A 25,711-nucleotide genomic window follows, 5' to 3' on the forward strand; every position below is an offset into this window, starting at 1 on the left:
TTGAGTATGACAAGGGTTTTATTCTCGAGTGCTCTGGGCAGCGCTTGCTTGCGTAGAAAAGAGTAAAAACAATGGCTCGGTGGGAGCGCACAGCGGCGTGCGGCAAGGCGGCTTACATACATTGGAGGGACGGGCAATGGGGAGGGGGCTGCTAAAGGCAACTCAGGGAGGGAGGGAGGGAGGGGGGCGGCGCTGCGGAGGCTGAGGCACTTGGCAGCGCTCCCCACCCCTCCAATTGCATCCCCCTGCCCTCGGAGGAAGGGGGAGAGGGGGGCAAGGCAGTGGCAGTCCATCTGTACCGTTTTGGCGCTTCCTTCCTTCCTTCTTTCGTCCTGTCCGGAGCGCCTCCCAAAAGGCACTTAGGGGAGGGGGTGTAGCTTTATTTGGGGAAGGGGGGTGCCAGGCGTTGCCCCCCCCTCCCAAAATCCGGCCTCTCCCCCTCTTCACTTCTCTTGCATCTTCTCCAGGATGGGGGCGATCATGTCGAACTTGGGGCGCTTGGCGGGGTCCTCGTTCATGCAGATCTTCATCAGCTTGCAGATGTGGGGGGAGATGCCCGGAGGGATGGTGGGGCGCAGGCCCTCCAGGGCCACCTGTGGAGGGGGGGGGAGGGGGCAAAGGTCAAAGCCAGGCCACTACTAGGCCATATACATTGGGGCGGGACCCCTGAAGACCCTCCTTCCCTCCTGACCTTCATGCCGATCTCCATGTTGGAAAGGTCCGCGAAGGGCACCTCCCGCGTGACCAGCTCCCACAGCAGCACCGCAAAGCTCCACATGTCGGCCGAGCGGCGGTTGATCTCCTCCGGCTTCTTCTGAAGGGCTGGAGGACCATTTCCGGGGCAGACAAAGTCATGTCACTGGGAATACTCAACTGGAAAGTCAATCCCTGGACCTCCCTCAACTACAGGAAACTCTCATCGCAGAGTTAAAGTGGGATCGCACTGCTTTAATGGTGCCTGTGGGAACCTCCAGGATCAAGGCGACCACATTTCTGTCTACGAACCCACATGACTTCTTCATAGAATCATAGAGTCAAAGAGTTGGAAGAGACCTCCTGGGCCATCCTCCAGTCCAACCCCATTCTGCCCAGAAGCAGGAATATTGCATTCAAATCACCCCTGACAGATGGCCAAACAGCCTCTGCTTCAACCTCCACCACACTCCGGGGCAGAGAGTTCCACTGCTGAATGGCTCTCACATTCAGGAAGTTATAGAATCCTAGAATCCAAGAGTTGGAAGAGACCTCCTGGGCCATCCAGTCCAACCCCATTCTGCCAAGAAGCAGGAATATTGCATTCAAATCACCCCCGACAGATGGCCATCCAGCCTCTGCTTAAAAGCTTCCAAAGAAGGAGCCTCCACCACACTCCCTCCGAGGCAGAGAGTTCCACTGCTGAACAGCTCTCACAGTCAGGAAGTTCTTCCTCATGTTCAGGTGGAATCTCCTCTCTTGTAGTTTGAAGCCATTGTTCCATTGCGTCCTAGTCTCCAAGGAAGCAGAAAACAAGCTTGCTCCCTCCTCCTCCCTGTGGCTTCCTCTCACATATTTATACATGGCTATCATCATATCTCCTCTCAGCCTTCTCTTCTTCAGGCTAAACATGCCCAGCTCGTTAAGCCGCTCCTCATAGGGCTTGTTCTCCAGACCCTTGATCATTTTAGTCGCCCTCCTCTGGACACATCCCAGCTTAGAGTCAATATCTCTCTTGAATTGTGGTGCCCAGAATTGGACACAATATTTCAGGTGTGGTCTAACCAAAACAGAATAGAGCATGGGTAGCATGACTTCCTTAGATCTAGACACTATGCTCCTCTTGATGCCTGAGGCCAAAATCCCATTGGCTTTTTTTGCCGCCACATCACATTGTTGGCTCATGTTTAACTTGTTGTCCACGAGGACTCCAAGATCTTCGATCTTCTAGAGAGGCTCTTCTCTCGCTCCCGCCTGCATCACAAGTGTGACTTGCAGGACGAGAGAGAGTGCCTTCTCTGTGGTGGCCCCCCGGCTCTGGAATTCACTCCCCAGAGATATTAGGCAAGCCCCCATGCTGGCAATCTTCAGGAGGAACCTGAAAACCAGGTTATTCCAATGTACCTTCAGTGATTGAATGTAAAATACTCCCTGACAAAATTTTGCACAAATGTCCTCTGAAGCACTTTATTTTATGGGTTGTTGTAGGTTTTTTCGGGCTCTATGGCCATGGTCTAGAGGCATTCTCTCCTGACGTTTCGCCTGCATCTATGGCAAGCATCCTCAGAGGTAGTGAGGTCCGTTGGAACTAGGAAAATGGGGTTATATATATCTGTGGAATGGCCGGGGTGGGGCAAAGGACTCTTCTCTGCTGGAGCTAGGTGTGAAGGTTCCAACTGACCACCTTGATTAGCATAGAATGGCCTAGAGCAAACTTTTGTTGAGAGCTGATTAGATCAACAAATGCTCCATTCAACAAAGAACAAGAGGGATCCTCTCGCTTCTGCAGGAGTCTACCGTATTCCATACAGCAAAACAGCAGAGGGAAAACAATCAGGCACATCTAATCACATCTCAACAAAAGTTTGCCCCAGGCACTGCCAGGCCATCAAATGCTAATAAAAGGTGGTCAGTGGAAACATTCCCACCTAGCTCCAGCAGGCAAGAGTCCTTTGTCCCACCCTGGTCTATCCACAGATATATAAACCCTTTTTCCTATTTCCAACAGACCTCACTACCTCTGAGGATGCTTGCCATAGATGCAGGCGAAACGTCAAGAAAAAATGCCTCTAGACCACGGCCATATAGCCTGAAAAAGCCTACAACAACCCACTATTATTATTATTATTATTATCATCATCATCATCATCATTAAGGCAGAGAAGGAGCCTGGGACCAAGGGAAGAGCGAGCCAAAATATCTTGTGGAAAGTGGTGTTGCCAGGCCAGTGGGTGACTCAGCCTGTGACACAGAGCATTGCAGGACACTAATGCCAAGGCAGGAGGGGAAGCCTCTCCTCGGTTGGAAACAAAACGAGCTTCTGAGTCAAGGAAGAGTGACAGTGAGGGTTTCAGGGACTCAAAGTTTCCATGGGGCATCGTCAATTCGTTTCTGTTCAAAAATGGCACAGGAAGGATGGAGATGAAGACTCAATGGAGCCAGCCATTAGCAGGCTCCATTTCCACCTGAACATTAGGAAGAACTTCCTAGAGAGCCGTTCAACAGTGGAACTCTCTGCCTTTGAGTATGGTGGTGACTCCTCCTTTGGAGACTATTAAGCAGAGGCTGGAGGGGCATCTGTTGGGGGGCTTTGCGTATGCTTTTCCTGCCTGGCAAAATAAAGGGGGTAGGACTAGATGGCCCTTGCGGTCTCTTCGGACCCCCCAGCGCTGGCCAGACTCACCCTCAGGGGCCACCCAGGCGGGAGCGTACATCCTTCCGGGACACTGGAAGGAGAACTTGACGTCGGCCATGCTGATCCGGGCCGTCATGTCCTCGTCGATCTATGTGTGAGGGAAGGAGGAGCGTTGTTGGTACCGAACGGCGGTCCCTCCACTCACAATGCCCCCCCTCCCGGACCCCGGACTCACGGACTGACCATGATGCTGCGGCTGTTGAGGGCGTGGCGGGGGATGAGGGGCTCCAGGGTGTGAAGGAAGGCCATGCCCCGCGCCACGTCCAGCGCAAACTTCACCGCCTGGCTCTGGTCCACCACGAAGTCTGGCAAGGATGGAAAAGGGAGAGGGCAGGCGGTCAGCAAAGAGGTCAAACCAAGGGAGAAGGTCAAGCACTGCCACTGGGTGGACGGAAGAGCTCAGCCCAATTCCCCCAAGGAAGCGGGGACTCTGGTCAGTCCCAGCTTGCACCCTCAGGCCAGCAGCCAAGCCAAGGAGGAGAGCCCATGTCCATTTCTAGGCTGGACTCAGGTGCAAAGGTTCAGGCCCAGAGGTATTTTTTTCATCTCAGGAGTAACTTGAAAAACTACAAGTCGCTTCTGGTGTGAGAAAATTAACTGTGGGAGGCTTCTCTCATGTCCCCGAATGAGAAGCTGGAGCTGACAGACGGGAGCTCACCCCACGAATTCAGAAACTGCAAATCTCTTCTGGTATGAGAGAGTTGGCTGTCTGCAAGGACGCTGCCAAAGGGACATTGCCTGGATGTGTTACTATCCTGTGGGAGGCTTCTCTCATGTCCCTGCATGAGAAGCTGGAGCTGACAGACGGGAGCTCACCCCGCAACTTCAGAAACTGCAAATTGCTTCTGGTGTGAGAGAGTTGGCTGTCTGCAAGGAGGGTGCCCAAAGGACATTGCCCGGATGTGTTACTATCCTGTAGGAAGCTTCTCTCATGTCCCCGCATGAGAAGCTGGAGCTGCCAGATGGGAGTTCACCCCACGACTTGAGATACTGCAAGTCGCTTCTGGTGTGATAGAACTGGCTGTCTGCAAGGACGCTGCCCAAGGGACATTGCCTGGATGTGCTACCATCCTATGGGAGGCTTCTCCCATGTCCGAGGCCCAGAGCTGATCCAGCAGCACATGAGCAGAAATCAGGGGTGCGTCCACACGGCAAAATTAATGCAGTTTGACACCTCTGTCAATGCTATGGCTGCAATCCTGTGAGTGATAGTTGGATGGGTGCAGAGAAGGCCGAAGACCATCCACTGCTCTGTGCCAATGGCAGCAAACGGACTATCGCACTCCGTAGAGTAGTCCAAGGATTCCCAGGCAGTTGGGACTTCAACTCCCAGAAGCCTCATCTGCCTTGGTCAAAGTCCAGGGATCTGGGGAGCTGAAGAAGACACTGCTGGAGATGCTCCCGGGGTCTTGGCACCCCTCATCCCCTCCCTCCCTCCCTCCCTCTGGCCCCACAGAAGAGACTCACTGGTTCCTTCGTGGAGGACGTTGTAGAGGGAGCCGTAGGGCATCCAGTGGGTGATGATGATGGGGTGGGGGGCCGGGGGGGACTGGCAGGCGCCCAGGACGGGGAGGACGTTCGGGTGGGAGAAGATCCTGCAGACGGGGAAAGGGAGAGAGAGGGGTCAGCTGGGGGCACGGCCTGACTCCCGGTGCCCCCCTCCTCCCATGGGCCAAAGCGCCCCCCCCCCCCCCGCTTCAGGGAGCAAAGTGTCCTGGTTTGCCCTTCAAGAACGGCCTTAATACCACGTTGAAAAGCAAACAAAAAATGTAAACAAAGAGAACAGCACACGCGGTTGAAAAGTGCAAGAGAAAGCAAGGAAGACTCAATGCAGACACAATACTCAAGTCTCTGGTAAAGCCCAAAAGAAACAGCAGCCTTCCATCAGGCAACGTTGGGCAAGGATCACTCAATCCTTGGAACAGTGTTTCTCAACCTTCCTAATGCCGCAACCCCTTGATACACATCCTCATGTCGTGATGACCCCCAACCATCCAATTATTGTTGCTACGTCATAACTCTAATTTTGCTAGTGTTGTGAATAGTGTAATGCTAGTGTAATGTAAATATCCAATATGCAGGATGTATTTTCATTCACATTTGGCACCAATACCCAATATGCCCAAATCTGAATACTGGTGGGGCTGAGAGGGGCATTGATTTTCTCATTTGGGAGCTGTAGTTGCTGGGATTTCAAAGGTGAACTCCACCAACGATGGAATTGAACCAAACTTGGCACACAGGACCCGCACGACCAACAGAAAATACAGGAAGGATTTGGTGGGCATTGACCTTGAGTTTGGGAGTTGTAATTCACCTACATTTGGTAGTTGTAGTTACTGGGATTTATAGTTCACCTACAATCAAAGAGCATTCTGAACTCCACCAACGATGGAATTGAACCAATCTTGGCACACCAAACTCCCATGACCAACAGAAAATACTGGAAGGGTTTGGTGGGTATTGACCTTGATTTTGGGAGTTGTAGTTTACCTGCACCCAGAAAGCACTGTGGAGTCAAACAATGGTGGATCTGGACCAAACTTGGCACGGACACTCAATATGCCGAAATGTGAACACTGGTGGAGTTTGGGGAAAATAGACCTTGTTATTTAGGAGTTGTAGTTGCTGGGATTTATAGTTCACCTACAATCAAAGAGCATTCTGAACTCCACCAACAATGGAATTGAACCAATCTTGGCACACAGAACTCCCTTGACCAACAGAAAATACTGGAAGAGTTTGGTGGGCATTGACCTTGAGTTTGGGAGTTGTAGTTCACCTACATCCAGAGAGCACTGCGGAGTCAAACAATGATGGATTTGGACCAAATTTGGCACAAATTCTCAATATGCCGAAATGTGAACACTGGTGGAGTTTGGGGAAAATTGTTGTTGTTCATTCGTTCAGTCGTTTCCGACTCTTCGTTACTTTATCGTGACAAAGAGTCAGAAACGACTGAATGAATGAACAACAACAAACAACAACAATTTTCCCCAAACTCCACCAGTGTTGGGGAAAATAAGCCTTAATATTTGGGAGTTGAAGTTGCTAGGATTTATAGTTCACCTACAATCAAAGAGCTCCTTGAATCCCACCATGATAGAATTGAGCCAAACTTCCCACACTGAACCTCTGTGACCCAGAGAAAATACTGTGTTTTCTGGTGGTCTTTAGTGACCCCTCTGACACCCCCTCATGACCCCTCCAGGGGTCCTGACCCCCAGGTTGAGAAACTGCCTTAGAAGCAGACTCGAAGCAGGTACAATTGGAGCGAAGACATCAGCATCAGAGTTGTTTGTTAGCGGCGAAAGCTAACTGCTCCTGCTTCTGATTGATAGCCCTGAATTCCCCACGCAGGAGGTGCTATGGCGTCTACCAATTAGCTCGGCGTTTCTAGCAGCCATTCTAGCTGAACGCCTTCTGCGCTCGGTTTCCTTTCGCCTTTCCAGAAATGTGGGCACTTGCAAGTCTTCGTCATCTGATTCCAATTCCCCCTCTAACTCCCGAACACTTTCCTGCTCCCCTTCCTCTTCTGAAGATGAGGAATCCCTAACACAAAGGCCCCACCTGAGCTTGGGGTACTCCTCGTTGAAGTCCCGGCTCTTGCGCGTGGTCCAGTCCCGGATCCTGAGCACCTTGATGACGATGTCGTTTCCTTGCCAGCGCCCCTCCCAGAGCTGCGAGAGGAAAGGCAAAGTGAGGAGGGGGTGTATTAGAAGCACTGCTCCCCTGGACACCCCGCTTTTCTTCACCAGGGTTGGGGGAGGAGTAAGCGAGGAAGGGCTCACCTCGCCGGAGTGGTTCTCGTTGATCTTGTGGCCCAGGCTCAGCTGCCGGAAGTCGATGCCCGCCAGCTTGTTCAGCGTCCCGTTCCCTGTGGGAGGAAAGTGGAGAGAAGGAGGGTCTGTGAGGTGGGGGTCCTTGAGTCGCTCCCCAAAGGAGAGACACCCCCCCCCCACACACACACACACAGCTCCCTCCGGAACCCTGCTTACGGGGCCGAGTCCGAGTGGTGCCCTTCCAGAAGGTGTCCTTGTAGGGGATGCGGGTGAGGCTCTGGCCCAGCTTCTCTGCACGCTCTGGGAAGGGAAAGAAAGGGAAGGGATGGCTCTGGAGCATCGGGAAGGAAACCCCCTCCCCAAAATTGAGGACCCACAGATGCAGTCTAAACATTTTACTTGCCCCCCTTCTCTCCCTCAGTCCAAGGGGGAAAGGCTGGGGGTCCTGTCCACCCCTCCTCCATTCTCCCCCCGCCCCAGAGCCTAGCCTGGGCTGACCTTTCAGCAGATCCCTCAGGGGGGGCTTGGCCTTGTCCAGCGGGGTCTCCCCGTACTTGTTGCAGATGCTGACCAGTCCCCCTGCGGTCACCAGGTCCTGGGGGAAGGGGAGAGGTAGAGAGAGAGAAAGAGAGTTGCAAGTGGGGGGGGGGGCACAAAGGTGTCAGGAGTCAATTTCTGACGGCACGAAGACATCACAAATTCCCTCCGTGACATCCTGACTGAATCATCCTGGCTGACTGATTTCTCTCTCTGTGACATTTTGAAGCCAGCAGAAGGTGCTGGAAACCTTGTATTGGGACTTGTGAAGCAACAAGCTCTAATGAGGAAACTGGAAAGAGGGGGAGATGGGCAGGAAAGGTGTATAGAAGGAAGTGGTGGTGGGGAAAAAAATCAGTAGTGTCTTCCTTTGCTGCAGAAATACAAACAATATATCCATTTTAAAGCAAAACGGCTTGTGAGTGGTTATTTAATATTGCTATATAGTTATTGCTATAAAGAACTGGGTCTGAGCTCCTCTAACACCCGTCTCTTCTAAGGTTTCAAGAGAGGGAAAAATCTCAATCAGGACATCTCTCCTGACACAGCACAAGCAGAGAGAGATCTCAAAGTACACAGCACATACTCTCCAGAGTAAAGTGTAAGAAGGAAGATTCAAAACGCTTGCAGTAGAAAAGTATCCCATCAGAATGAGAGCAGAAACAGAGAGGAGGAGAGAAGAAAAAAACACATTCCCAACTGCTGGAAGGGAAACCCTTAGCTTAGAGAGCAGTGGTTCTCACCCTTGCTAATGCCGCGACCCCTTAATGCCGTTCCCTGTGTTGTGGTGACTCCCAACCATAATATTGTTTTCGTTGCTACTTCATAACCTGTCATTTTACTACTGTTATAAATCGTCATGTAAATATACGATATGCAGGATGTGTTTTCATTCACTGGACTAAACTGAGCACAAATACCCAATATGCCCAAATGTGAATGCTAGTGGGGTTGGGGGTGGGAGGGAGGATTGATTTTGTCATTTGGGAGTTGTAGTTGCTGGGATTTATAGTTCACCTATAATCAAAAAGCATTCTGAACTCCACCAGCGATGTATTTAAACTGAAATTGGCACAAAGAACTCCCATGACCAACAGAAAACACTGGAAGGGTTTGGTGGGCATTGACCTTGAGTTGGGGAGTTGTAGTTCACCTATATCTGGAGGAGCACTGTGGATTCATGCAATGATGGATCTGGACTAAACCTGGCACGAATACTCAGTATGCCCAAATGTGAGTCTGAGGAAAATAGACCTTGACATTTAGGAGTTGTATTTGTTGGTATTTATAGTTCACCTACAATCACAGAGCATTCTGAACTCGACCATCAATAGAATTGGGTCAAACTTCCCACACAGAATCCCAATGACGACCGAAAAATACTATGTTTTCTGATGGTCTTTGGCGACCCCTTTGACACCCCCTCGTGACCCCCTCAGGGGTCCCGACCCCTAGGTTGACAAACACTGCCATAGAGTCTTGTTTAACTAACCTTCGCTTATCTGACACTCTGTATTATCCGACGGACGAGCACTTTTCCCGTCGGGCACAACGTCCGGCCTATACCAGCTGTGTCTCGCCCCTCCCAGTGGGTGCCCAGCATGCGGGGGCCTGGACCCAATCCACCCCCCATCCCAACACATTCCATATCCTCACCTCGGCCACCTCCTCCTGGGCCCAGAAGCAGGCGTAGTGGAGCGGGCTGTTCCCGTGTTCGTTGACAGCGTTGATGTCGGCCTTGAACTGGATTAACTGCAGGGAGAGAGGTCCGGTTGCAGAGGGGCAGAGGCACCCGTGGGGCCATCCCATCCCAATTGGGGGGGGGGGGGAACGACGCTCTGGCTTGCAAGGACCCTCCCTCCCAAATCCCCCCCCCCCCCGCCGTCCTGCCCACCTTCTGGACGATGTCGCGGTGCCCGTGGCTGGCGGCCAGGTGCAGGGGGGTGTCGTCCCCCCGGTTCATGACGTTGATGCGTGCCCCGCGCATGACCAGCATGTCCACCACGCTGGAACGGCCCTCCCGGCAGGCCCAGTGCAGCGGGCTGAAGCCGTGGTCGTCCCTGCAAATGAGAGGGAGGGAGAAGGAGGGACGGGGTACACACAGGGCATCATGAGCCACAGCATTGTGGACCTGCTACAAAACAGGAGCTTTTTTGTTGAGTTCCAGGGCCAGCGAAAACAGAAGAACGGCCTGTCTCAGGGGAGCATGCTTGCCCCATCCATGTACAACATCTACATAAATGACCAGCCACTGCCAGAAGGGACAGAGAGCTTCATCTAGGCTGATGATCGTGCCATTACTGCTCAAGCAGGGAGCTTTGAGATGGTTGGACAGAAGCTTTCCAAAGCTCTAGGTGCTCTAACTGCCTATGACAGGGAAAACCAACCCATCTAAAACACAGACATGCACCTTTCACCTTAAGAAGAGACAAGCATCCCGAGCTTTGAGGATTATTACCTGGGAAGGAAGGAATCCCACTGGAGCATTGCAGCACACCCAAATCCCTGGAAGTCACTTTGGACCGTGCTCTGACCTACAAGAAGCACTGCCTGAACATCAAGCAAAAGGTGGGTGCTAGAAACAATATCATACGAAAGCTGACTGGCACAACCTGGGGATCACAACCAGACACAGTGAAGACATCTGCCCTTGCGCTATGCTACTCTGCTGCTGAGTATGCATGCCCAGTGTGGAAGACATCTCACCACACTAAAACAGTAGATGTGGCTCTTAATGAGACATGCCGCATTATCATGGGGTGTCTGCACCCCACACTACTGGAGAAGTTACACTGCTTAGCCGGTGTTGCACCACCTGACATCCGCCGGGAAGTAGCAGCCAAGAGTGAAAGGACCAAGGCAGAGACATCTCCAGCTCATCCCCTGTTTGGGTATCCGCCAGCACGTCCACGACTTAAATCACGAAATAGTTTTCTAAGATCTACAGAGACACTCGCTGGAACACCTCAGCAAGCGAGAGTCCAAAAGTGGCAGGCTCAAACCCAGAACCTCAACCCACGGCTGATACCCAATGAGAGACTGGGCACACAGAGGACTGGGCGACTTGGAAGGCACTGAACAGACTGTGCTCGGGCACTACGAGATGCAGAGCCAACTTTCAGAAATGGGGCCACAAAGTGGAGTCCACGACATGCGAGTGCGGAGAAGAGCCAACCACTGACCACCTGCTGCAATGCACCCTGAGCCCTGCCACATGATGCACAAGGGAGGACCTTCTTGCAGCAACACCAGAGGCACTCCAAGGGACCAGAGACTGGTCAAAGGACATTTAATCAACTACGAAACTCACAAATTTTGTATTTTGTCTGGTTTCTTTTTGCTTTGTTCTGCAATCCTCTTGCTTCTACTGTCCGACTGACACAGACACGAGGGGTCTGGGGCAGGACTGCATCCGGAGGAGCGGAAGAAGCCCTCGACCCACTCTTTGTGGCTCCGTCCAGGCCTCACCTGCATTCAGAGCCTTCTGGGCAAGGTGGGGGGCGCCCAGAGAAGTGCCCCCAAAATGCTCAAAGGAAACTACGAATCCCTCTGAAGGAGCTGGGGATGTCCAGCTTGGGACACAAGGGCCACCTCTAATTATTGGAAAGGATGCTTCACTGAGGAAGGGTCGGACAGGTTGGTGGCTGCTCTGGAGCCTGGACTGCCATGAGGTCCAAAGGCAGGAGAAGACATTCCACCTCAAGATGGGGAGAACGTCCTGATGGAACGTCCTGAGTGTGTGGTGGCCTCTCATGGAATCCTAGAGTTGGAAGAGACCTCCTGGGCCATCATCCAGTCCAACCCCATTTTGCCAAGAAGCAGGAAAATTACATTCAAAGCACCCCCGACAGATGGCCACCCAGCCCATTTCAAAGCTTCCAAAGAAGGAGCCTCCACCACACTCCAAGGCAGAGCGTTCCACTGCTGAACAGCTCTCACCGTCAGGAAGTTCTTCCTCGTGTTCAGATGGAATCTCCTTTCTTGTAGTTTGAAGCCATTGTTGCATGGCGTCCTAGTCTCCAAGGAAGCAGAAAACAAGCTTGCTCCCTCTTCCCTATAACATCCTCTCACATATTTATACATGGCTATCATATCCCCTCTCAGCCTTCTCTTCTTCAGGCTAAACATGCCCAGCTCTTTAAGCCACTCTTCATAGGGCTTGTTCTCCAAACCCTTGATCATTTTAGTTGCCCTCCTCTGGACACATTCCAGCTTGTCATCTAGACACCATATCCACTAGATCTCCTTCTCCGGAGGTTTGCTCCCCTCAATTACAGATTTCCTTGTCCTACTTCATCCAGGGTTTTATCATTTTACCTCGTCCATTCGGCCTGCCCTTTCTGTTCGATTTTATATTGTTTTAACTTGCTTTATTTATTTTATTTTGCTACTGGGTGTATTTTATTTTGATGTAATGTTGTTGTCTGCATCTTGTATTTCACTTTGCTGTATTGTACTTTTGGGCTTGGCCTCGTGTCAGCCGCCCTGAGTCCCCTTTGGGGAGATGGTGGCGAGGTATAAATGAAGATTATTATTATTTATTTTACTGACACAAAAGCACAATAAGTCACAGCAAACGAGATCTCTACGCTGGATTTCGTATCACAAAATCACAAGTTGAACCCTTCCCAAGCGTCTAGGACTGTGTGATGTATTTTTGAATATATTATTATTATTATTATTATTATTATTATTATTTTACTGACACAAAAGCACAATAAGTCACAGCAAACAAGATCTACATGCTGGATTTTGTATCATAACACCACAAGTTGAACACTTCCCAAGCGTCTAAGACTGTGTGATGTATTTCCAAATATATTATTATTATTATTATTATTATTATTATTATTATTATTATTATTATTGTCAGCAGGGGCTGGACGGCCATCTACCGGGAGAGCTTTGGCTTGGAGTGGGTGGCCTCCTTGGGGGTCTCTTCCAGGCCTGATGTTGTGCGTCTGCCCGCGCACCAGCCTCACCCCGGAGGGCCTCCCTCCCTCCCTCCCTCCCTTTCCGTTCCCTTCCCGGCTGCACAGCCGGCCATAAAAGGAGATCTGAGCCAGGAAGCCGCTGTGGCCGCAGCCGCCTCCTTCTCCTCCTCCTCCTCCTTCTCTGGACAGAAAGGCCGCAAAGAGGAACAGAGGGAGGGAAGAAGCCACCGGCAACGCCAAGAGCCCCCTTGCAGACACTCACTGGGTGCCAGGGCTGGAAGGGACCACAAAGAGCCCCGCTGCCCATCCATCCCAGATTAGCTCCTTTGGACCGGATGAGGCAGCAATGTAGATCCATCCCCAGAGGGACCCTCCTCGCCTCCCCTCCCCACTGACCCCCCACGGACGCTCTACAATGATTATCATTATTACTAACTTATTGATATCCTGCCTTTCTCCCCACAAGTTTTTTGTTTTTTTTTGGATAGGAGTGTGAGAGAATTGGCTGTCTGGGGACGTTGCCTGGAATTGGCCATCTGCAAAGACGTTGCCCAGGGGACGTTGCCCAGAATTGGCTGTCTGCAAGGACGTTGCCTAGGGGATGTTGCCCAAAATTGGCCGTCTGCAAGGATATTGTCTGCAAGGATGTTGTCCATGGAATGTTGCCTGGAATTGGCCATCTGCAAGGATGTTGCCCAGAACTGGCTGTCTGCAAGGATGTTGCCCAGGGGATGTTGCCCAGAATTGGCCGTCTGCAAGGATGTTGCCCAGGGGATGTTGCCCAGAATTGGCCATCTGTAAGGATGTTGCCCAGGGGACGTTGCCCAGAATTGGCCGTCTGCAAGGACATTGCCCAGGGGACGTTGCCCAGAATTGGCTGTCTGCAAGGACGTTGCCCAGGAGACATTGCCCAGAATTGGCCGTCTGCAAGGATGTTGTCCATGGAATGTTGCCCGGAATTGGCCATCTGCAAGGATGTTGCCCAGAATTGGCTGTCTGCAAGGATGTTGCCCAGGGGATGTTGACCAGAATTGGCCGTCTGCAAGGACGTTGCCCAGGGGACGTTGCCCAGAATTGGCTATCTGCAAGGACGTTTCCCAGGGGATGTTGCCCGGAATTGGCAGTCTGCAAGGATGTTGCCCAGGGGATGTTGCCCAGAATTGGCCGTCTGCAAGGACGTTGCCCATCTTATGGTCACCTAAAACATCTCAAGATATCTCCAACTTATGGTCATTTAAAACATCTCAAGGTATCTCCATCTTATGGTCATCTAAAACATCTCAAGGTATCTCCATCTTATGGCCATCTAAAACATCTCAAGATATCTCCAACTTATGGCCATCTAAAACATCTCAAGGTATCTCCAACTTATGGTCATCTAAAACATCTCAAGGTATCTCCATCTTATGGTCATCTAAAACATCTCAAGGTATCTCCATCTTATGGCCATCTAAAACATCTCAAGATATCTCCAACTTATGGCCATCTAAAACATCTCAAGGTATCTCCAACTTATGGTCATCTAAAACATCTCAAGGTATCTCCATCTTATGGTCATCTAAAACATCTCAAGGTATCTCCAACTTATGGCCATCTTCTCAAGGTATCTCCAACTTATGGCCATAGAATCAAAGAGTTGGAAGAGACCTCATGGGCCATCCAGTCCAACCCCCTGCCAAGAAGCAGGAATATTGCATTCAAATCACCCCTGACAGATGGCCATCTAAACTTATGGCCATCCAAAACATCTCAAGGTATTTCCAACTTATGGTCATCTAAAACATCTCAAGGTATCTCCATCTTATGGTCATCTAAAACAGCTCAAGGTATCTCCATCTTATGGTCATCTAAAACATCTCAAGATATCTCCAACTTATGGCAATCTAAAACATCTCAAGATATCTCAAACTTATGGCCATTTAAAACATCTCAAGATATTTCCATCTTATGGTCCTCTAAAACATCTCAAGGTATCTCCAACTTATGACCATCTCATAGAATCCTAGAGTTGGAAAAGACCTGGTGGGCCATCATCCAGTCCAACCTCATTCTGCCAAGAAGCAAGACAATCGCACTCAAGGCACCCCCCCCCCGACAGATGGCCACCCAGCCTCTCTATCAAAGACTCCATTGAAGGAGCCTCCACCACACTCCAAGGCAGAGAGTTCCACTGCTGAACAGCTCTCTCATACAGTCGGGAAGTTCTTCCTAATGTTACTGTTATGATTGTTTATTCTTTTGGGGTTCCCCTCAATGCCATATTTTCTTTCCTACCTCATCCAGGGTTTTATCATTTTACTTCGTCCCTTTGGCCTGCCCATTCTGTTCAATTTTATATTGTGTTAATTTGTTTTATTTATCCTATTTTGCTACTGTACGTATTTTATTTTGATGTAATTTTTTGTTGTCTGCATTCTATATCTTATTTTGTAGTTTTGCTATTTTTGCGCTTGGCCTCATATTAGCCGTCCCGAGTCCCCTTTGGGGAAATGGTGGCGGGGTATAAATAAAGATTATTATTATTATTATTATTATTATTAGAAACACAACAGGATGAGTCCACAGCAGACAAGGTCACTCTGCTGCCTGTTGTATTGGATCACACGTTGGACACTTCCCAAGTGTGTAGGACTATTATTGTTGTTGTTATTATTATTATTATTATTATTATTATTACTGTGTTGATGATTATTATTATTAAGTGTCTAGGATTATTATGATTATGATTACTATTATTGTTAGCCACCACGAGTTGGAAGATGGTGGCAGGGTATAAATAAAGATTATTATTATTATTATTATTATTATTATTATTATTATTATTTGAAACACAATAAGATGAGTCCACTGCTGACAAGATCACTGCTGGCTGTTGTATTGGGTCACATGTCAGACATCTCCCAAGTGTCTAGGATTATTATTATTATTATGTGTCTAAGATTATTATTATTGTTGTTGTTGTTGTTAGCCGCCCCAAGTCGGGAGATGGTGGCGTGGTTTAAATAAAGATTATTATTATTATTATTATTATTAGAAACGCTGTAAGATGAGTCCACAGCAGACAAGATCACTCTGTTGGCTGTTGTGTTGGATGACACGTTGGACACTTCCCAAGTGTCTAGGACTATTACTATTATTATTATTGTTATTATTATCATGATGATGATTATTATTATTATTAAGTGTCTAGGATTATTATTATTATTATGTGTCTAAGATTATTATTATTGTTGTTGTTGTTGTTAGCCGCCCCAAGTCGGGAGATGGTGGCGTGGTTTAAATAAAGATTATTATTATTATTATTATTATTAGAAACGCTGTAAGATGAGTCCACAGCAGACAAGATCACTCTGTTGGCTGTTGTGTTGGATGACACGTTGGACACTTCCCAAGTGTCTAGGACTATTACTATTATTATTATTGTTATTATTATCATGATGATGATTATTATTATTATTAAGTGTCTAGGATTATTATTATTATTATGTGTCTAAGATTATTATTATTGTTGTTGTTGTTGTTAGCCGCCCCAAGTCGGGAGATGGTGGCGTGGTTTAAATAAAGATTATTATTATTATTATTATTATTAGAAACGCTGTAAGATGAGTCCACAGCAGACAAGATCACTCTGTTGGCTGTTGTGTTGGATGACACGTTGGACACTTCCCAAGTGTCTAGGACTATTACTATTATTATTATTGTTATTATTATCATGATGATGATTATTATTATTATTAAGTGTCTAGGATTATTATTATTGTGATGATGATGATGATTATTAAGTTTCTAGGAGTATTATTATTATTGTTGTGATGATTATTCATCATCATCATCATCATCATCATCATATTTAATAACTTATTAATCGCCCTCCATCCGAGAATGCTGTAGGCAATTTACATTATTAATTGTCTAGGACTACTACTACTACTATTATTGTGATGATTATTATTAAGTGTCTAAGACTATTATTATTATTATTATTGTCTAGGACTACTATTATTGTTATTATTATTATTATTAAGTATCTAGGACTATTATTGTTATTACTATGTGTCTAAGACTATTATTAGTATTAAGTGTCTAAGATTATTATTATTGTCTAAGACTGTTATTATTATTATTATTATTATTATTAAGTATATAGGACTATTATTATTATTATTAAGTGTCTAGGAGTACTATTATTATTATTACTATTGTGATGATGATGATGATTAAGTGTCTAGGACTATTATTATTGTGATTATTATTATTAAGTGTCTAGAATTATTATTATTATTATTATTATTATTATTATTGTGATTATTACTATTATTGTTAGCCGCCCTGAGTCGGGAGATAGTGACGGAGTATAAATAAAGACTATTACTATTATTATTATTTGAAGCACTACAAGATGAGTCCACACGTCGGACATCTCCCAAGTGTCTAAGATTATAATTATAATTACTGTGATGATGATGATGATGATGATGATTATTATTAAGTGTCTAGGACTACTACTACTATTATTATTATTATTATTATTGTGATGATGATGATGATTATTATTATTATTCCGTGTCTAGGACTATTGTTATTATTATTATTGCCAACCCCTCTGGAGAGAGGGCCAGCCCCATTTGAAAGGTCCCAGAAGGAGGCCTGTCTCCATGCTGGATTGGGAGAGCACCCCCCCCCCAGGGCCCTGTTTAACCCGTCCCGGTAGAGGGCCAGTAGCTCTGCCTCTTTCCCTCCTCCTCCCTCCCTCCCTTGTGCCATGGCGGGACCCGTCCCGACCCCTCCCGACAGAGGTCCCCCCCCCCCCCCCCCCCGAGGCCCATGGAGCTGACTGTCTGACTGACCCTTGGTTGAGGTCATTCTCATGGTTATGGGAGAGAGAGAGCGCCCCCTGAAGATGATGATTATTATTGTGATTATGATTATTATTATTAAGTGTCTAGGAATGTTATTATTATTATTAAAATTATTATCATTGTGATGATGATGATTCAGTGTCTAGGATTATTATTATTACTATTGTGATGATGATGATGATTAAGTGTCTAAGACTTATTATTATTATTATTAAATGTCTAAGACTATTATTAGTATTATTAAATGTCTAAGACTATTATTATTATTATTGTCTAAGACTATTATTATTATTAAGTGTCTAAGACTTATTATTATTATTATTAAGTGTCTAAGACTATTATTATTATTATTAAGTGTCTAAGACTTATTATTATTAAATGTCTAAGACTTATTATTATTATTAAGTGTCTAAGACTTATTATTATTATTGTCTAAGACTATTATTAGTATTATTAAGTGTCTAAGACATTATTATTATTATTAAGTATCTAAGACTTATTATTATTATTAAGTGTCTAAGACTTATTATTATTATTAAGTGTCTAAGACTATTATTATTATTATTAAGTGTCTAAGACTTATTATTATTAAATGTCTAAGACTTATTATTATTATTAAGTGTCTAAGACTTACTATTATTATTGTCTAAGACTATTATTAGTATTATTGTGTCTAAGACTTATTATTATTAAGTGTGTAAGACTTATTATTATTATTATTATTATTATTAAGTGTCTAAGACTATTATTGGTATTATTAAGTGTCTAGGACTACTATTACTATTATTATTGTGATGATGACTATTATTAAGTATCTAAGACTATTGTTGTTGTTGTTGTTGTGATGATGAGGAGCCAACCCTTCCGGAGAGAGGGCCAGCAGCCCCCTTTGAAAGGTCCCAGAAGGAGGCCTGTCTCCATGCTGGATTGGGAGAGCACCCCACCCCCCACGGGCCCCGTTTAACCCCTCCCTGCAGAGGGCCAGCAGGCCTGCCTCTTTCCCTCCTCCCTCCCTGCCATGGCGGGACCCGTCCCAACCCCTCCGGAGAGAGGTCCATCCGGATGCCCATCAGACTGACCCTTGGTTGAGGTCATTCTCGGTGTTGTCCAGCCAGAGCCGCACGGCCACGGCGTTGCCCTCCCGGCACTGCGCGAAGATGTCGTCCATGGCCGGACTGCAAGGAAGGGAGGAAGGCAGGCAGGCAGGCAGGAAGGCTCCTCCTCAGCTCTCCCTCCTTCGTGGCTGTGGCTGTGCGTGGGTCTCCCACCCGGGGCGGCGCCCACTCCCTCCTGGCCGGACAAGGGACTGCAAGGGCGGAGCCCACACTAGCATCACTACCACCACAAGGCCGCACCGAGGGAGGGAGCCTCCAGGGGGCGCTCTCTCTCTCTCTGTCTCCCTCTCTATCGCCGGAACTGACTTCCTTCCTACTACCACAAGGCAGCACGGAGGGAGGGAGGGAGGGAGCCAGCCTCCAGGGGCGCTCTCTCCTTCTCCCTCTCTATCGCCGGAACTTACTTCCTTCCTACTACCACAAGGCAGCCGAGAGGGAGGGAGCCTCCAGGGGGCGCTCTCTCTCTCTCTCTGTCTCCCTCTCTATCGCCGGAACTTCCTTCCTTCCTACTACCACAAGGCAGCACGGAGGGAGGGAGGGGGCCTCCAGGGGGCGCTCTCTCCTTCTCCCTCTCTATCGCCGGAACTTCCTTCCTTTCTTACTTCCTTCCTTCCGGTCCGCAGCGTGCCACTTCCGGGCTTCCCTCCTTCCTGCCTGGCTCCACCGCCGCCGGGAGGAAGATGTTCGAGGAGGGCGAGTGGGACGAGGGCGGGACCTCGGTGGGGACGACGGCGCCCTGGGGGACAACCAAGAGGGCGGGCAAGGTGAGGAGAAGGGGTGGCTGGGGGTCCTCTTGGGCTAAGGCCTGGGCCTAAGAATCCTACCATCCTCGAGTTGGCTACCATCCAGGGCAGTCACGTTCAAAACACCCCCAACAGATGGCCATCCAGCCTCTGGTTTGGGCCTTAGAATCCTACAATCCTCCAGTTGGCTACCATCCAGGGCAGTCACGTTCAAAACACCCCCAACAGATGGCCATCCAGCCTCGGCTTCAAAGCCTCCAGAGAAGGAAGGAGCCTCCACCACACTCCAGGGCAGAGAGTTCCAACACTGAACAGCTCTCAGAGTCAGGAAGTTCTTCCTCATGTTGTAACTATTATTATTATTGTGATGATGAGCCAACCCCTCCAAACACATGGCCATCGAGCCTCTGCTTCAAAGCCTCCAAAGAAGGAAGGAGCCTCCACCACACTCCACGGCAGAGAGTTCCACTGCTGAACAGCTCTCACAGTCAGGAAGTTCTTCCTAATGTTGTTACAGGGCCTTTTCTGTGGTGGCCCCCCAACTCTGGAACACCCTCCCCAAAGATCTTAGACAGGCCCCTCCATTGGCAATCTTCAGAAAGAACTTGAAGACCTGGCTGTTCCGATGTGCCTTCCCAGAATAGGAATCTCCAATACCAAGTCCCAGAAGCACTTTAGTAGAACTAAGATCGCTGCACACCGCACACTGCACTTGCCCTATAATCCTACATACCTCCTGCCACATCAGCACTTTTAATCTTGTACCCATGACTCTGGCCCGGCCCAGTTTTATAGTGTCTTGATGTATTGTTTATTGCTTGTTGTTTATTCTACTTAACTGGTTTTTAATTTGCTTTAGGTATTGTATTGCTGTATGGTGTTTTGAGGCCTTGGCCTGTGTAAGCTGCATCGAGCCCTTCGGGAGATGCTAGCAGGGGACAAATAAAGTTATTATTATTATTATTATTATTATTATTATTGTGATGATGAGCCAACCCCTCCAATTATTATTATTGTTGTGATGATGAGCCACAGATGGTCATCCAGCACTATTATTATTGTTGTTGTGATGAAGAGCCAACCCCTCCAAACAGATGGCCATCCAGCCTCTGCTTCAAAGCCTCCAAAGAAGGAAGGAGCCTCCACCACACTCCCTCTGAAGCAAGAGTTCTCACAGGATTCCACCAGAACAGTTAGGAAGTTCTTCCCAATGTTCAGGTGGAATCCCCCTTTCCTGTAGTTATTTGTGTTCTGGCATTGAATGTTTACTATTTTTGATATTTGTTGTGACCTGCCCTGAGTCCCTTTGGGGAGAGAGGGCGATCTATAAAGTAGGGTGTTCCCTCGCTACTTCATGGTTCTCTTTTAGCGGACTCGCTGTTTTGCAGGTTTTTGAAATATATATATATATATAACATAAAATATTTACATCCAGTAGAGGCCAGGGATCCCAGAAGTGCAGCGCAGAAGGCCTGCCTCATAGAATCGTAGAATTGGAAGAGACTGTAGGCCATCCAGTCCAACCCCATTCTGCCAAAAAGCAGGAATATCACATTTAGAGCACCCCCGACAGAAGGACATCCAGCCTCTGTTTAAAAGCATCCAAAGAAGGAGCCTCCACCACACTCTCTCCGGGCCAGAGAGTTCCACTGCTGAACGGCTCTTACAGTCAGGAAGTTCTTCCTCATGTTCAGATGGAATCTCCTTTCTTGTAGTTTGAAGCCATGGCTCCATTGTGTCCTAGTCTCCAGGGCAGCAAAAAGAAAGCATCCTGTTTCCTACCTATGTCTTCCCCTCACATATTTATACTCTTCCAACTCTAGGATTCTATGATTCTAAAGCAGAGTCTTGGGTGACCCTATGTGGCAGGCATGGGGAACCTTCGGCCCTCCAGGTGTGGTGGACTTCAACTCCCACAATTCCTTGAGGCTCGGCATTCGCCCCAAAGGCTTACCGAGCCTCAAGGAATTGTGGGAGTTGAAGTCCACCACACCTGGAGGGCCGAAGGTTCCTGACCCCTGCATGTGGTCTCTTCCAACTCTATGAGTCTATGTTTTGGTTTTTCCTCCCTGCAGGGCCCCCCAGCCCCGAGCGGCTCCCACCAGCGCCTCCGCCTCCTGGCCACGCTTCGTCGCCTGGAAGGCTTGGGGGGCGCCCAGAAGGCCCCGCCTAGCCCCACTTCCTCTGGGTCAGAAGGGGAGGAGGATGAGGAAGGCAGCGGGGAGGAAGAGGAGAAGCCCCAGCGGAAGCGGAGGAAGAGGAAGCCCAGGAGGACACGGCAGCGGGAGGAGCAGCCCTGCCTCCCCTCGGGAGCCGAGAAGAAGGGCGACCACCAGCAGAAGCAGCCGGGCAACAATGGTGGGTGGCAGGGCTGAGGCCCCATTCATTAGTAACATAACACTGTAGCCCAGGCATGAGGCAACTTCCGCCCTCCCTCCAGGAGTTTTGGATTTCAACTCCAAATGTTTGAGGAATTGTGGGACTTGTAGTCCAAAACAACTGGAGGGCCAAAGTATGAGCCAGCACTGCCTACGTATAAGTCTATGGTGGGATAAAGAGGAGAAACGTGTGCAGGAAGACGCCTTGACAAGGTGCAAAGAAAAGGTAAACAATGACTTTGATTCTTGTGCATAATAATTCTCACCTTGAAGGGGACTCAGAGTGGCTTGCAAGATATATTTAAATACAAAATATTATATTATTTGCATAGTACAATAGTATTATATATTACTATATTGCACTATACCATTATATTGTAATATTATTAGTAATATTACATATAATATAAATATATAATTATAATATTGTATTACTAGTATTATAGTATTATATTACAAAACAACACACCCATCCTTCTACACCCCCATCACCCCTGCACAGCCCCCAGTGCTACATCATTGCAAAACCATGGATAGCACTAGGATAAAAGCTGTTTGTCCTTGTCTTTGTCACTGTGTGCCATCTGCCAGGTGGCAATAATTCATAAAAATTCGGTTCATATCTGTGTGCCGGGCATCTTGAGGCAGAGAGGAGCCTCACAGCGCTCCCTTCTCAAACAAAAGGAGCAAGGAAGGCACACTAAAGACTTTTGGGAAGAAGGGAGCTGACCTTTGCAAGTGGGGCAGGAAAGAGAACTGCCTTGAGCTAGACAGTTTGAGGAAGTGGAGCCAAAGTAAGGCAGCAGGCAGGCACTGCAGGGCTCCCTCTGTCCCCAGTTGCTCTCCCTGGAGAGGAGTGTTTATGCACCCAGTGCAGTGAGTGCTTTTCTTCCCAGGTGAGGCAGCGCCTTCGGAGCCCAGAACCGAGCCCTTCACCTGCAGGAAGACCCCTGGCAGCGAGGAGGGGGCCACCAAGGAGGAGCCGAAGGGGCCGCTGCTGAGCAGGAAGCAGTGGAGGAACCGCCAGAAGAACAAGCGTCGGCAGAAGAACAAGTACAAGAGCCCGGGGGACGCATCGGCTGCAGGGGGGGCCCCAGCGGACGTAGCCCAGCCCCCAGACCCAGGAGAGCCCCCTGGCAGCCCGGGAAAGGGGTCAGAAGGGGAGGCCGTGGCGGCGCTCCCAAAGGCCGAAGGGGGGCGGGGGGCGTCCCTGCGGCTGCGCATGGAGGAGCGCCTGGAGGCCGCGCGCTTCCGCTTCCTCAACCAGCAGCTGTACTGCCGGCCCAGCCAGGAAGCGGGGCAGCTCTTCAAGGAGGACCCCCAGGCCTTCGCCATCTACCACCGGGGATTTGCCCGGCAGATGGACCACTGGCCGGAAAAGCCCGTCCAGCGCATTGTGCGCTACCTGCGCCACAGGTGAGAACTCCCCTTCCCCCTTTGCCTGTGCCCCTCGGGGGACACTTGCGGAGTTGATGATGATGATAATAGCCATGTATAAATATGTGAGAGGAAGCCACAGGGAGGAGGAGGGAGCAGGCTTCCTTTCTGCTTCCCTGGAGACTAGGATGCAAGGGAGCAATGGCTTCAAACTACAAGAGAGGAGATTCCATCTGAACATGAGGAAGAACTTCCTGACTGTGAGAGCCGTTCAGCAGTGGAACTCTCTGCCCCGGAGTGTGGTGGAGGCTCCTTCTTTGGAAGCTTTTAAGCAGAGGCTGGATGGCCATCTGTCAGGGGTGATTTGAATGCAATATTCCTGCTTCTTGGCAGAATGGGGTTGGACTGGACGGCCCATGAGGTCTCTTCCAACTCTTTGATTCTAGGATTCTATGATGATTATTATTTGATTACTCCTGTTTCTCCTTATCTCGCTCGAGTTCTGAATCAGTTTTTAATTAGTTTTCTTTTAATCATTACATGTAGCCTGCCCATTGTAATATACAATTGTCATTGTGATTGTGTTTATTGTAATTTTATATTGTTATGTATTCATATGTGTTATGTAATTATGATGCTGTTGTTTATTGTTTGCGTTTTCCGTTTTCTTCTGCTGTAATTTGTTGTCTGGGCTTGGCTTCATGTAAGCCGACCCGAGTCCCCAGCGGGGAGATGGTGGCGGGGTAGAAATAAAGATTATTGTTATTATTATTATTATTATTATTATTATTACTCCAAAGCCAACAAGATCACTTTGCTGGCTTTTGTATATCATCACATGTCAGACACTACCCCAAGTGTCTAGGACTGTGTGATGTGTTGGCAAATAATGTGTACAGATATGAATAGGGTGATTATTATTATTATTATAACTTTATTTGTACCCCGCTAGCATCTCCCAAGGGATTCGATGCGGCTTACAACAGGCCGAAGCCCACACAGATACAACAATACAACAATACAACAGTACCTAGCAAGTAAATAGTTAAGCAAAACAATAACAAAAGTAGTACAACAAGACATTATTAAAACCGGGCCGGCCAGAGTGGGGGTACAGGATTAAAAGTGCTGATGTGTCGGAGGGATATGGGGTTATAGTATAAGTGCAGTGTGCGGTGATCTTGGTTCTGACTAAAGTGCTTCTGGGATTTGGTACTGGGGTTCCTAGTCTGAGAAGGCACATTGGAACAGCCAGATTTTCAAATTCTTTCTGAAGACTGCCAATGTAGGGGCTTGTCTGAGGTCTTTCGGGAGGGCATTCCAGAGGCGGGGGGCCACCACAGAGAAGGCCCTGTCCCGTGTCCCCACCAAACGCGCTTGTGACGCGGGCGGGATCACGAGCAGGGTCTCTCCAGATGATCGGAGTGAACGTTATTATTATTATTATTATTATTATTAATAATAATAATAATAATACTCCACTCTGTCTCTCCTGGAGGAGATGCAAATTGGCATTAAAAGCATGACTGTACAATTTGAAATAAATAACTATAAAAATTAGAAGGATTCCCGTAGAAATGTTACTTTTAATTTAAAAAAGAAGGGGGAAAATATCATTGGCATGCTAGATTATTAATTGCAAAATATTGGAAAGGGGAAATGAAAATACAGATTAGTGAATGGTATAAGGAAGTCTGGAAAATGGTACCAAACGATATGCTAACATGACTGAGGCTGCCGAGGGGGAAAAGGAAGGGGCCTGAGGCTGTTAGGAATGGTGGGAGTTGAAGTCCAAAACCCCTGGAGGGAGGGAGGGAGGGCCCAAGTTGGCCCGTGCCTGAGCTAAATAGAATGGCTGTCTGTTGAGAGGATGCCTGGCAGAAGGGGACTTGGCTAGGCAGCCCTTGTGGCCTCTTCCAGCTCAACTAGGATTCCATGGCTCTCACCCCACTGCTCTCTCTCCTCCCTCTCAACCCAGGCCGGCTTCTCTGGTGGTGGCCGACTTCGGCTGTGGCGACTGCACTCTTGCGCGCAGCGTCCGGAACCAGGTGCACTGCTTCGATCTGGAGGCGCTGGACCCGCGCGTCATCGTCTGCGACATGAGCCAGGTACGGAGGGGAGGGCCGTGGCACTGATGGCCGCGGCTGGGGCTCCTTTGGGCAAGCGGTTCCCCTGAGAGACCCATGGGGCCCCATGAGCTGGTGGCCCCCTGCCCCTCACCTGCGTGCCTTGTTCTTCTTTCCTCCGTTCAGGTCCCTCTGGAAGACGAGTCGGTGGACGTGGCCGTCTTCTGTTTGGCCCTCATGGGGACCAACGTGCAAGAGATCCTGGCGGAGGCCAGCCGAGTGCTGCGCATGGGGTGAGTGTCTGCTGCAGGCTTCAAAATAATCACACTTCGTAACATTGGTGGAGACGTGATAACCATGTATAAATATGTGAGCAAAAGTCCTAGGGAGACGGGAGCAGGCTTATTTTCTGCTGCCCTGGAGACCAGGACGCAATGGACCAATAATAATAATAATAATACAAAGACTCTGGTACAAGCCAGTAAAGATGGTCCCAGTGGTGATCGGCACACTGGGCGCAGTGCCTCAAGAC

The 25,711-nt window shown here is 48.5% G+C and overlaps 2 protein-coding genes across 5 annotated transcripts in view; one reads left to right on the top strand and one right to left on the bottom strand.

Moving 5' to 3' along the window:
* ILK (integrin linked kinase) lies at positions 1–18,729 on the bottom strand. 3 transcript variants are annotated; one of them, XM_060771356.2, is made up of 12 exons: positions 18,580–18,729; positions 9,602–9,767; positions 9,364–9,459; positions 7,669–7,765; positions 7,387–7,470; positions 7,180–7,265; positions 6,959–7,068; positions 4,856–4,983; positions 3,572–3,693; positions 3,377–3,476; positions 692–822; positions 1–593 (listed from the first exon to the last, which is right to left on the bottom strand). In XM_060771356.2, exons 1-12 carry the CDS (start codon positions 18,666–18,668, stop codon positions 444–446), a joined length of 1,359 nt encoding a protein of 452 aa, XP_060627339.1. In that variant the 5' UTR covers positions 18,669–18,729; the 3' UTR covers positions 1–443. The 3 variants fall into 3 exon arrangements, with proteins under 3 accessions (XP_060627339.1, XP_067322480.1, XP_060627340.2); XM_067466379.1 differs by lacking the exon at positions 18,580–18,729 and adding an exon at positions 17,489–17,509; XM_060771357.2 differs by lacking the exons at positions 7,180–7,265; positions 7,669–7,765.
* RRP8 (ribosomal RNA processing 8) overlaps positions 18,658–25,711 on the top strand; it is a 12,548-nt gene continuing 5,494 nt past the window's right edge. Inside the window, exons 1-5 of one of the 2 annotated variants that reach the window (XM_060771351.2) lie at positions 19,223–19,379; positions 21,434–21,716; positions 22,633–23,152; positions 25,092–25,221; positions 25,366–25,472. In XM_060771351.2, the coding sequence (XP_060627334.2) occupies positions 19,296–19,379; positions 21,434–21,716; positions 22,633–23,152; positions 25,092–25,221; positions 25,366–25,472 (1,124 nt within the window). In that variant the 5' untranslated portion in view covers positions 19,223–19,295. Of the gene's footprint in view, positions 19,380–21,433; positions 21,717–22,632; positions 23,153–25,091; positions 25,222–25,365; positions 25,473–25,711 lie in introns of both variants that reach the window. The other variant, XM_067466380.1, reaches the window with a different exon arrangement.

This window comes from Anolis sagrei, chromosome 3 (genome assembly GCF_037176765.1).
Source record: "Anolis sagrei isolate rAnoSag1 chromosome 3, rAnoSag1.mat, whole genome shotgun sequence".
NCBI classification, from domain to species: domain Eukaryota; kingdom Metazoa; phylum Chordata; class Lepidosauria; order Squamata; family Dactyloidae; genus Anolis; species Anolis sagrei.

Coding starts and splice junctions, on each gene's coding strand:
- ILK (XM_060771356.2), bottom strand. CDS start 18,668: ATGGACGACATCTTCGCGCAGTGCCGGGAGGGCAACGCCGTGGCCGTG. Junction 9,768..18,579: donor GAGAATGACCTCAACCAAGG/GTCAGTCTGATG, acceptor TCTCATTTGCAG/GGACGACCACGGCTTCAGCC. Junction 7,471..7,668: donor CCTGAGGGATCTGCTGAAAG/GTCAGCCCAGGC, acceptor TTCCCTTCCCAG/AGCGTGCAGAGAAGCTGGGC.